Raw genomic sequence first — 11,775 nt, 5'->3', positions numbered from 1 at the left:
GGCCTGTCCAATGAGGGCGCGGGGGGGGCGGGACTTGCGCCGCGGGCCCGAGGCGGGGGCGGGGGCCGGGGCCGGGGCCGGGGCCGGCGCCGCGATGTGTCTGCTGCTGGGGGCCGCGGGCGTCGGCAAGACGCTGTTGGTGAAGAGGCTGCAGACTATCCTTCCGCGCGGGGCGGGGCCGGGAGTGGCGGTGGGGGGGCTGGGACCCCGGGGAGCGGGGCGCCGGGAGGAGCGGGGCTGGGGCGCCCGGGGGGGCGGGGCTGGGGCACCTGGGGGAGCGGGGCGCCCGGGGGGGCGGGGCTGGGGCACCTGGGGGAGCGGGGCGCCCGGGGGGGCGGGGCTGGGGCACCTGGGGGAGCGGGGCGCCCGGGGGGGCGGGGCTGGGGCACCTGGGGGAGCGGGGCGCCTGGGGGGGCGGGGCTGGGGCACCTGGGGGGGCGGGGCGCCCGGGGGGGCGGGGCTGGGACACCTGGGGGAGCGGGGCGCCCGGGGGGGCGGGGCTGGGGCACCTGGGGGGGCGGGGCGCCCGGGGGAGCGGGGCTGGGGCACCTGGGGGAGCGGGGCGCCCCGGGGGGGCGGGGCTGGGGCACCTGGGGGAGCGGGGCGCCCGGGGGAGCGGGGCTGGGGCACCTGGGGGGGCGGGGCGCCCGGGGGGGCGGGGCTGGGGCACCTGGGGGAGCGGGGCGCCCCGGGGGGGCGGGGCTGGGGCACCTGGGGGAGCGGGGCGCCCGGGGGGGCGGGGCTGGGGCACCTGGGGGAGCGGGGCGCCCGGGGGGGCGGGGCTGGGGCACCTGGGGGAGCGGGGCGCCCGGGGGGGCGGGGCTGGGACCCCCGGGGTGGCTCGGGGCGGGCTCCGGCCGCCGCCGCCTTCCCTGCCTGGCTCCGCATCCTTGACGGCCCGCACAGCTGAGCTCCGCGGATGGGAAGGGCGACCTGGGCGACGCCCCCCCGACGCGGCCCACGGTAGGCTTCCGCTGTCCCGCGGGTTGGCACAGACGGGTACCCTCTGGGGCCTGGAGTCCGGCCGGTCGGTGTGTTAGGGCAGCCCGCGGGAGGTGAGCCGGTGTCACGGGGAGGAGCCTGCCCCCTGGGACGGAGCTGGCCCCCCAGAGGCCGACCTGACCCGCTGGTGGGTGTTGGAGCCGCGGCCACTCAGCTCTGGGGTTAGGGCATTGGCCCCTGGAAGCCAGTTTCACCTCCTTTCCTTGGGGTTGTGCTTGACCCTCTAAGCCCCTGAGAGCCGGTGTGTTGGGCCTTAGGCCAGTGCACGTTCCCAGTGGAGAAGCGCCTGTGTCCTTAATGCTTCCTGGTTTTTTCCCACAGGTGGGCACCGACCTGACGGACATCGTGGTCCCGAGGAAGATCACCATCCGGGAGCTGGGGGGCTGCATGGGCCCCATCTGGCCCAGCTACTATGGAGATTGCCATTGTCTCCTGGTAGGTCGGCAGCCCCTGGGCTGCTTTAGGCATTGCTGGGCAGGAGTTTGGGTTCCTGGGCAGTGATGCTAGTCAAGGAACAGGACTCACCTTCCAGTGGCTTCCTTTTGGGACCCCAGTTTGATCCCTAGTGCTCCTGCCCCAGAGCTGATGCGCAGCCCGTGTGGGGCTTGCTGGTGGAAGTGTTTATTCTCCACTTGTAAGGTGCTTGCTGTCTGCGGTGTTCCCACGGGTGTGTTTTAATGTTTACTATTGAATTGTACCCATTGTGAGTTTGTTCCATCCTAGCAAGGCCTGGCCTCAAATCCCAGGACCCTTCCTGGGAGAAGTGACAGCCATAGGAGTAGAGAGGCTTCCACATGGGTGGAAACAAGTGACACCAGGTCACTCTCGTGCAACTCAATTTTCTCTATTTCCCCTGACCCCAAAGTCGTTTGTTTAAAAGTCATTTTGCTTTTCTGAGCAAGGCCTCAATGCCCAAAGGAGGGCATTTGGCAATGTCTCCCTCATGGGGTGGTCCCGGTCTGCATTTTCTTCCCCAGTTCATGATGGATGCCGCCAACCCCACTCAGCTGTCCGCGTCCTGTGTGCAACTCCTGGGTCTTCTTTCTGCAGAAGGACTCGCAGAAGCATCAGTCCTGATACTCTTCAATAAAATGTACGGGTCTGTCCTCCTGGAGGAGTGTGGGGTGCCCCCGGAGAGGAGCTCCCTTGGACCATAGCCAGGAGGGTGGCTCATGGGGTGGCGAGGGCTGGGATGGGCTTGTGGCAGCACACCGTGACTGCGCGCTGCTTCTGCTCTAGTGATCTGCCCTGTTACATGACCATCGAGGAGATGAAGTCCTTGATCAGACTCCCAGACATCATTGCCTGTGCCAAGCAGAACATCACCACGGCAGAAATCAGTGCCCACAAGGGCACTGGCTTATCTGAGGTCATGCACTGGCTCCAGGACACCCACAGGCCTGACCGCTGACCACCTGGAGCAGAAGCGTGACAGGCTGGCTCCGGGGAGGAGGCAGAGAATAGCACCATTCGGCCTCCAGCGATCTCTACTCGTCAGGGACAGGATGACCCAACACAAGCCGCGGGTCTCCTGGCCTGAGTTGCAGTGATGGGCAAACTGAGGCACCCTAGTTACAGAGACTCCTGATAGCTGGCCTCTGAATGAAAAAATTGTCCCCATGGCAGGGAGAGGAAGCTGGGCTTGCAGGGTGGCTGGGTGTCCTGTTGCCATCCTGGAATCTACTCCTTTCCCATCAGGACTGCTCTGCTTTCCCAGAGGTGTTTGCGCTGCACAGCCCCACAGACTTGGTCTCTTGACTGTGGTACAGATTGTACCCACGAGTTTCTGACATGCCAACAACATGACCTCCACTGTGTGAGGCCGCTGTCACAGAAAGAACCGAGCCTGGAGTCAAAACGAGAACAGTGTTTTCATTAGTTCATGTGCCAAATGCACGTGTGTGCCCAGGAGGGCATCGGGGTCCCACGGGTAGGCGAGCGTGGGGGCAGCCCTGATAGAGCGCAGGAGGTCCTGGCAAGCTCATCCTGATCTCAGCTGAGGGGTTTGCAGAACACCTGTCGGGTGTATTCATGTCTTAGGGCCTCCGTAACAAATTGTCACCAACTTGATGGCTCACAGCCACCTAAATTTATGCTCATGGTCCTGGAGGTCAAAAAACTAACAGCAAGGTGTCCGCAGCGCTGGTTCCTTCTAGAGGCTGTGAGGGAGAATGCATTCCTTGCTGCTTTTCTGGCTTCGAGTGGCTGTTGGCGGTTCTCCATAGAACTTGGCTTGTGACTTGTGGAACTAGAATCCTTGCCTCTGCGTGTGGGCTTCTCTCCTTATAGGGACCCATTACTGGATCTAGGGCCCACCCTAAATCTAGGATGATCTCGAGATCTCTAGTTGCATCTGCAAAGATCCTTTGTCAAAATGTCATGCTTGCATGTCCCCAGGGTTACAGTGAGACATGTTCTCAGGGCTGCTGTACAGCCCACTGTGGTTGGGGTTAAGCCCTCCGCTCCTGGGTGTGGTGGGGTTTCCTACAGATGGATTTTTTCAGCTCAGCTGGTGGGTGAGGCTAGTAGGCCTCCGGGGCGAGCAGAGCAGAGCAGGGCCCAGGCTTCAGCCGCAGTTTCCACTTGGCTACTTCGTTGCCAGGGTCTGTGTGCGGGAGTTGGATGCCTCCGAGAAGCTCTTGCGGGGCCCCTGGGGCTGAGTCTCTGCCCCCCACCCACCCCGTGGACGTGCTCCTCTCTGGAAAGCCTGGGATCACTGTGTGCTGCGTCACTGCGTGAATCGCCCCGTGAATCACCCCATGCAGCCCTGGGTGTGAATGGCCTCCACCCCAGGATGAAGTCCTTGTGGCTTACAGACAACTTGGCACCCAGAGTCCCCAGCCTTCACCCACCACCCCCACCCCGCCCCGCTTCAGTTACACACCGTGCACGCTCAGGAGACAAGCACCTGGCTCTGTCTTCGGGGTGACCCCAGTCTGGGCACCATCTCTCAGGGGCTGGCCCCCCGGCACAGGCTTCACCTCAAACTTTACACCTGGTGACATCTCATGATAAAGCCACCCCGGGCCAAATTGTTGAGTTTTGGGACACTCTGACAGGCCTGAGAGGATTCCATATGCCATGTGACTGGTGAACCTGGTTGTGAAAGGCAGACCTCCTCCAGCCACAACCTGTTCCCATCTTCCTGCTTTAGTGCCACGCTTGGCAACACGTCCAGGAGCATGGGCGTTTCTCAGGGACTCGTTCGGTCCTGGTCTTGCCACTGTGCCACGTTCTGGAATCACTGCAGAAAGGGTGCCAGCCACTGAAGGAGCAGGCGTGCTGCCCACCCCACTGCCACTGGAGACCTGGCGTGAGTCCTGGCTGCTGCAGGGTGCCCAGCACTCCTGGTCACCCGATGTAGGACAGGGCCCCCACCACACAGAAAGACACCCCCGAGCACAAATACAACTTCAACTCGTTTTTTTTTTTTAACTCAAGTTTTTAATTTAAAAAAAAAAAAAAAAGGATGCAAACAAGGGCAAAAGAAGGATCCCACAGAGCACACTGCCTGTGTAGGGCCATACTGTAGGGCCACCTGGCCGAGGCTGAGATAGAGCATTTCCTGGACTGTCCAGGCCCACGTCTGCCAGCTACAGAGCCAGAGCTGGCGAGCCCAAGCAGAGCCAGGTGCTGTCCTCACCAGGGTAGGAGCAGCAGGACTCTCCCCTTAAGGTCTTAAGCACATTGCTGTCTGGGCATGGACGCCCGCCCGCCCGCCCTCCCTCCTTCCCTCCCTCGTCTCTGGTGGAAGGGTCAAACCTCACCAGGCCCTGTGGTTGGCAGGAATTCCCACATCGCCTTTTTTTAACCACAGGCAGGACCTGGGCCAGGGTTCTGTCCTCTTCTTTCCCCAACCAACCTCCTCCAAACCCACTAGGTGTGGGTGGTACCATCAGTCTCTGTACCCCAGTGAGAGCCTGGGTGGGCTCCACCTGCCTCTGTAGGGATGCGGACCCCGACCCGCTGCCTGGCCTGTGCTTCCCGCCATGCTGTGCTGTTCAGCCCCACAGAGCTTCAGTTAGATTCGGCCGAGCGAGCACGGTCTCTCCAGTGGACTGGCGTTTAAGGACTGTCCTCCCTAAAGTGGCCCTGAGTTATCTCAGCCTGGACCTGAGTATTCAGAACAAAGCTGTGAGTGATGCCAGCTTCAGGGGAATGAGGCTAGGTGTGCCCGACTGTGTCCCAAACAGCTGCTGGCCACTCTATGGGGACTTCGGACACACAAGCAGACGGTCACTCACAGGAGAGCCATCCTAAGGAGAAAAAACAAGAGCAAAGGCCTGGAGCCTTCTGCACCAGAGAGCGAGTCCACGGGGGCCCTGAGAGTCCCAGTGTGTGTTCCAGGCCGTCTACTCGTCCTCCCCCACACAGGCGTGGAGGCCCAGGTCCTGCCGTCACAGACACGTCTCTGCCTTCTTCCTGGAAGCGAGGTGGGGTGGCTGTGGTGACTGAGTCCCCTGCTGCTGCCGCTTCTTCAGTGCCCTATAGGCCTGCACGGCCCGCTCTCTCTCCTCCCCAATAATCCGCTGTCGGGCCAGTGACGTGGTCAGAGGCTGGGACACGCCACCAGAGCTCAAAAGCTTCCTCAGCATCAGCGATTTCTTCCCAGGCTAAAGAACAGAGATGGAAGACTGAGGCCAGGTTCAGGAAGGAGGGGAGATAATGAAGAACCCGTGTTGGTCCAACAGCTGTACGCCTGGTGAGAACGTGGCATTCCACGTAGGCTCCCGACCAGGCCTACTTACCTGGCCCCTGCTCGCGCTCGACCTGGGCTGGGCAGTCAGCTCTGGGGGCTGCAGGGCCACCTCGCCGAACTTCACTGGGTCTGGGGGGACAGAGGAGCACACTGATGCCTCTGCCCACACAACCTCCACCCCCGGGCCCCCAGGACCCGGCCACCCATCGGCCGCCTGCCACCCCCCCAACCCTGCCGACACATAGGTGCCCAGGAAGAGCTACCTCGGAGCAGCTCCTGCTCCAGCCTTTCTGCTGCCTTCTCCTCCCTCCTCTGCCGGATTTTATCCAGTCGCCGTTGCTGGAACCTGAGGAAGAAAGCACAATGCTGCTCAGACTCCTAAAGTCTTACCTCATTGGACTCAAGGCAGAGATCACCCCTGTCCAGGAGGATGCCCCACAGCAGAGCCCAGCAAGCTGCTGCCAAGTCCCCACTCTGGCAACCACCTGCCCCCACAGCCATGTGCCCGAGAGGGCTCTGAACAGCAGGCCCCAGAGTTCCATGTCCACATTCTCAGTGGGGGACACTGTGCTCCCTAGGGCACACCTGACCACGCCTGGAGACATTCTGGGTGGTCACAATGGGTGGGGTGCTCCTGGCACCTCAGGGGTAGAGGCCAGGCTGTTGCTGGCCGTGATGTATACAACGCCCCCCATCCCCACCCCGAGACTCACTGGCCCCACATGTGGATTGTGCTGCTGCACCTAAACGGTCTCACAGAGCAGCGCTGTGTTCGGGAGATCGCTGCGGCTCTAGGTGGCATGTGGGAGTTTTCTGTGACGTACTTTTTGTCACTTGAGCTGACTACCAGTACGGAGAGCGCTCGGGTGCGGGCAGCCCCAGGAGGCTGCAGACCATCTCCAACCCTCACAGCTGTTAAACGAAGCTTGGAGCAGCTCATCTCAAAAACACAGTTATGGCAGAAACATCTCAAAAAGCTCTTTTCTTATTGAAACAACCTCCCATGGGGTGCCTGAGTGGCTCAGTGGTTGAGCATCTGCCTTTGGCCTGGGGTGTGACCCTGGGGTCCTGGGCTTGAGTCCCACATCGAGCTCCCCACAGGGAGCCTGCTTCTCCCTCTGCCTGTGTCTCAGCCTCTCTCCATGTCTCTCAGGAACAAATAAAATCTATAAAAGAAAAAAGAAACCACCTCTCAGCCCCTGCCCACAGGCTCAGGGAGGCGGCCCATGGCTTCCTTCCCAGGCTTCTACAGGGCTGGGGGGCAGAGGAGCTACAGCTGGTGGTAGGCTCTCTCTTGGTGCCAGATGCCACCCTCAGGAACCCTGCAAGGATCTCACCCGAGCCCCCGCTGGACATGCCAGTATCCCCGCTTTACAGATGAGGCTCTGGAACCGAAAGAGGTCACAGATGAAGGGCCCCCAACTTCAGGGAAACGACCCCAGATCAGGTTCTCGGAGAGGAGGTGGCATCAGCCAGGCAGAAGCAGGGGAGCCCCAGAGCCGCGTGGGATCCCCCACCTGCAGTACCCATCTCCAGCGGGCAGCCACGGTCTCCCAGGAGCCAGCAAGCCTTCCTGAGGGAGCGTCAGCCTTATCTGCCCCCTCTCCCCCATTGCAACTGGCCCTTGACCTCATCTGGCTCTTGGGCCCCCTTGATGAGAAAGGGAAAGACAAAGCTAGGCCACGAGTTCTGTGGATTCAGAGGCTCCCTGAACTCCCTGAACCCCCAGGGTTAAGAAGCTCTGACGGAGAGAAAAACGCTCAGCAACCAACCAGGTTTTCACTTCCTTCTGTGCTCCGAGTCGTGGGGTGGGGTGCTGGTCCCCCAGCAAGAAAACAGTCACCACAGAGAACAGTCACAGGATCCCTACCTCACCCATACTCACGCTTTCTTCCGCTCTGACTTCTCCTTTTTGGGAGCCGCCTGCACCTCAGGCTGCCGGACCACCTGGTTCTTGCTAAGGAAAAGCACGTGCTGGGCCTCCTGCTCCATTCGCTGGACGTAGGCCTTGTCAGACTCCCACTTCCTCTGCTTGAATTTGGGGACCGCGATGTCTGGCTCCACTCCCTTGGCTTCCTTCTCCAGTGTCTTTCTGAAGGCCACCTGGGCTGAGGACAAAGGGAGATGTCGGGGCTGTGGCGCTGGCGGCTCCATGCTCCTGTCCCTGCGCGGAGCCACAGGGAAGACCAGACTCAAGTGAGTGGGGGCAGCCCAACCACGGGAGCTAGAGAGGATTTGCGATGCCCAGCTCAGGCAGCCACGCGGAGGGATCTGCACGCCCACTGCTGGGCATCAAAGACGTCCACCACAGCTCCGTTCAAAAGGAAAACAGCAGATAACCTAAGCATTAGTCAACAGGGGACTCGGTGAATCACTACCCCGTTTATGTAACGATCCACCACACAAACCCAGAACGTTAACCAATGCACAGAAGGAACATGTAGCTTTTCCATCATGGATACGTGAGATCTTGTGTGGTGTTTCTCTGCGGCAGGTATACGGGAGGATGCACAGGGCTTTGTTTCAGGGGGAGGAGCAGGATTCAGAGACAGGGAGGGGCGCTTTGCCGTACCTCATACCTTTCAGCGCTGTGTGTGACTGTAGGTCTTAAGTAACCCAAACCAGGAGGCAGTTCAGTAAAGCACAGTTCAAAACGTGCCACCTTCCGCTGGCGCCAGTACGCCGACTGTACTTCCCACCTTCTCTGCCTCTGTCACTATCTCTTTATACCCGTATACCTCCCAATGAAAAACCGGAAGGTCACAAAAAAATCGATGTAAAAACAATCTCATATTTGAGAAGACAAACGTATATGAGCAAAACACCAACAAGCCGGACTCCTTTCTCCATGTGTCCTCTCTGGCAGAGGGTGACAGGTGGGCACCCAACCCGGCCTTGAGTGAGGGGTTGGAAAGGTAAGTTTTTCCGGGGAGGGCGGGGTTTCATCAATTCCCTCCTTCACCTCCGGAAAACAGCTACTTCTCTCCACCACCATCACTTTGCAACAGCTTCACTGGCCTGCCCTGCCCAAGCCCTCAATTGTTTCAGAGATCGTTTTTCAAAGTACATCTGAACCCATCATCCCTTCGGATGGATCTCTGCTAGTTTGGGGGGCGGGAATCAACAATCCTTACAGGAGGGCTCTGTTGAAACCTCATCTGAGGGCAGCCTGGGTGGCTCAGCGGTTTAGCGGCTTCAACCCAGGGCGTGATCCTGGGGTCCTGGGATCGGGTCCCACGTCGGGCTCCCTGCATGGAGCCTGCTTCTCCCTCTGCCTGTGCCTCTGCCTCTCTCTCTCTCATGAATAAATAAATAAAAATCTTAAAAAAAAAAAAAAGCCTCATCTGAAACCTCGCTGCCTCCTGCTCCCAGCCACCTCCTTGGCCCTGGGGACACCAGCCTTCGGTCAGAGCCCCACGTGCTCCTGCACCTTCGGACCACCGCGTGCTGGCGGGTTTCTTCTGCTGAAGCCCGGGTGCACTGGGACACACACAGCTGCATCGCCGCCCAGCGCGGGCCTGCACGTTACCTTCTCTCTTCCTCTTCCTGTTACTGGTGGCATTTTTCATCTCCTGGCGGCTCCTCATAATCTCTCGGAGGCGGAAGGGGATTTCCTGTTCATCCTGGTTCTTGGGCTTGCAATTCACTTTCTTCTTTTCTTTTCTGGAGCGAGAATAGAAGAGTGGGACGCGAACTAGGTTCGGCATAGGCGGAGTCAGCGGCGCCGAAGCTGGGCTGGCAAGGGCACCGGCAGGCCGCCTGGCCGCTGGGGTGCGGGCGCGGCGAGGGCGCATCCTGCCCGGGGGCCGCCCCTGCGCTGGGTTCTCGCAGGCGCTGGCCCAGGAGGGCGGGAGGGCAGCTGCCTAGTGCCCGGCCGGAGACCCTGGAGCCTCCGCCCCCCTCCCCGCCGATCCTCCGGCGCGCCCGCCCCCCGGGCAGAGCGGGGCGGGCAGGGAGCGCGGGCGCTGGGACCCACCTGCGCGGTCCGGGCCACGGCGCTGAGCGCTGCTTCCCCGGCGGCTGCCGCCCCTGCGGCCGCCCCGGACCCCCCGGGCCCACGGGCGCAGCCCCTCCGCGGCGGGCCGCCGCCATCCCCACGCCGGACGCTCCCGGGCCAAGGCACTTCCGCCCTCCCGCGGGTCCCGCCCCACGCCGCCACTTCCGCTTCCTGCGCTCAGCCCGCCGCCCATTGGCCAGGGCGGCCGCCCGTCACGCCGCCGGCGGAGCCGCCGCGCGTGCGCAGAGGATGCTGCTGCGGAGCCTGGCCGGGGGAGGCCGGTCGGCGGCCGCTGCTGCGCGCGCTGCGGCAAGTACCGGCGGGCGCGTGCGGGAGGCCGGGGACCCGCGCTCCTGCTCCTCGCGCCAGTGAGGCCGGGGCGGTGCGCCGGGGTCGAGGGCCCGGAGACGGCAGAGCAGGGACAGGACCGTGCGGCCCGGCCCGGAGGAGGCACAGAAGGGCGCAGCCGTGCCTCTGCGGGGAGGGGGCTGCCCTCGGGGCCTTGGGCGGTGACCTGGGGGGGGGGCCAGGGCCGCGGGGCGCCGCCGGTCAGGATGGCCCAGCCTGGTAGCGGGAGGGAGGAGCCACTTCCACCCTGCCCGCTTTTCTGCCCACGGTGGGGTGCCACCTACCCGCCCCCCCGCACCTGCTGGAGTGTGCACCGGCTGCCTGTCCCTGACCCAGCATCTGCCCGGCCCTTACATCCATGTCACGGAGGGGAAACCGAGTCTGCAGGCCAAGTTACCTGTCTCAGGTCTCCTGGGAAATGAGGAAGCAGAGACGCACCACGTGGAGCCCCCTGCCAGTTCCCCCGGAGCTGGGGGCAGGCGAGGCCTCACGAGCATCTGTCCTCTTAGGGGCCGCGGCCACTCTGCAGCTGGGACCCGCGCCCAAGGCTTCCCGGAGGCAGCAGCATTCTCTACAGGCCTCAGGCCCGGATCCAGGTCCGTGACAGCCACGGAGAGTCTGGGAAGGACCACGCAGAGGTGGGCTGTCCGTCAGGTGCAGATGGCACCAGGCAGCCCAAGTCCTCCCTGCCCAGTGGGGGCCCCGCAGAAGCCCCGTATCCCCCTCCCCCTGAGCTCCAGCCCCCCACAAACTGCTGCATGAGTGGCTGCCCCAACTGCGTGTGGGTGGAGTATGCAGATGCGCTGCTGCAGCACTACCAGGATGGTGGGGAGCGCGCCCTGGCTGCCCTGGAGGAACACGTGGCTGACCAGAACCTCAAGGCCTTCCTCAGGTTGGAGATCCAGCTCCGAGTGAGGAGTGGAGGCTGAGCCGACTCACCTGAACACCCACACAGGCTCCAGCCAGACGGCTCCTCCGCAGGGAGCAACACGGAGCTTTATTCTCAGCCCTTCACGTGGCAGGTGTCAGACGGCAGTAGGAAGCATCATTTACTGACTTTATCTGAGAATAAATAAGTTCTTGTGGTGGTTGGACAGGAGGTTTCTGTGCTGTCCCCTTAGGGCTTAAATTACGTTGTCAAAGAAAGCAGGTTCGGGTTGCCATGCAAGTTTTATCGTCAGCCTATAGCTTTCACCAACCTATACGAGAGTGAAGTAAGATCCATTGCTTTGAATATCCGCATGATGACAACCCCAGGAACCCCCTTCCATGCCCCTGCACCCCAGGAGTCCTGCCCCGAGGTCAGCTCTGGTTATTCTCAGTGGCAGAGGGAGGATCACCCAGTCCCATGAAGTTGCCATTGGCAAAGCCCTTGGCAGGCAGGAACCCCAGTCGGCAGCCTGGGAAGGGTCCGTTCTTCCAGCTGCAGGGCTCCTGGGGAGACACCCCATTCAGCAGCCAGGTAGGAAGCTGTGCATCAGCCCGCAGGGGCCTGACCCTCCAGCCCTCTCAACCCACTTAGCCACGACCATCGAGGCAACTGGCCAGGTGTAAGGACCCGGAGGCCTCCGACATCAGCCCTAGAATCAGCCTCCTGGCACTAGCTTGGTCCTCAGCTGCAGACCTGGCCACAGGACCGTTGAGCCCAGGAAGAACGTTATCTTTGGGCCCCCACTGTCCATCTCCACCTCCTGCTCACCCCCATCATGGAACTAACCCCACCAATCTC

The 11,775-nt window shown here is 62.0% G+C and overlaps 3 protein-coding genes across 5 annotated transcripts; 2 read left to right on the top strand and 1 right to left on the bottom strand.

Annotated features, from left to right (window-relative positions):
• Positions 1-88: 88 nt before the first annotated feature.
• On the top strand, positions 89-2,860 carry ARL16 (ADP ribosylation factor like GTPase 16). 2 transcript variants are annotated; one of them, XM_041726293.1, is made up of 5 exons: positions 89-155; positions 905-963; positions 1,324-1,437; positions 1,980-2,095; positions 2,242-2,860. In XM_041726293.1, the coding sequence occupies exons 1-5, from the start codon at positions 95-97 to the stop codon at positions 2,411-2,413; spliced, it is 522 nt and encodes a 173-aa protein (XP_041582227.1). In that variant the 5' UTR covers positions 89-94; the 3' UTR covers positions 2,414-2,860. The 2 variants fall into 2 exon arrangements, with proteins under 2 accessions (XP_041582227.1, XP_041582228.1); XM_041726294.1 differs by lacking the exon at positions 89-155 and having other exon boundaries at positions 919-1,055.
• A 1,563-nt stretch (positions 2,861-4,423) lies between these two features.
• CCDC137 (coiled-coil domain containing 137) lies at positions 4,424-9,906 on the bottom strand. Of its 2 annotated transcripts, XM_041726291.1 has the most exons (6): positions 9,678-9,827; positions 9,231-9,364; positions 7,587-7,809; positions 5,965-6,047; positions 5,751-5,830; positions 4,424-5,615 (listed from the first exon to the last, which is right to left on the bottom strand). In XM_041726291.1, exons 1-6 carry the CDS (start codon positions 9,791-9,793, stop codon positions 5,400-5,402), a joined length of 852 nt encoding a protein of 283 aa, XP_041582225.1. In that variant the 5' UTR covers positions 9,794-9,827; the 3' UTR covers positions 4,424-5,399. The 2 variants fall into 2 exon arrangements, with proteins under 2 accessions (XP_041582225.1, XP_041582226.1); XM_041726292.1 differs by lacking the exon at positions 9,231-9,364 and having other exon boundaries at positions 9,678-9,906.
• Positions 9,896-11,140, top strand: OXLD1 (oxidoreductase like domain containing 1). The gene is made up of 2 exons (XM_041726295.1): positions 9,896-10,007; positions 10,556-11,140. Exons 1-2 carry the CDS (start codon positions 9,948-9,950, stop codon positions 10,973-10,975), a joined length of 480 nt encoding a protein of 159 aa, XP_041582229.1. The 5' UTR covers positions 9,896-9,947; the 3' UTR covers positions 10,976-11,140.
• The last annotated feature ends 635 nt before the right edge of the window (positions 11,141-11,775 follow it).

This window comes from Vulpes lagopus, chromosome 12, assembly GCF_018345385.1.
Source record: "Vulpes lagopus strain Blue_001 chromosome 12, ASM1834538v1, whole genome shotgun sequence".
In the NCBI taxonomy this organism is placed as follows: domain Eukaryota; kingdom Metazoa; phylum Chordata; class Mammalia; order Carnivora; family Canidae; genus Vulpes; species Vulpes lagopus.
The sequence above is the reverse complement of the archived record's forward strand: the minus strand, read 5'-3'. Positions and strand labels throughout refer to the sequence as shown.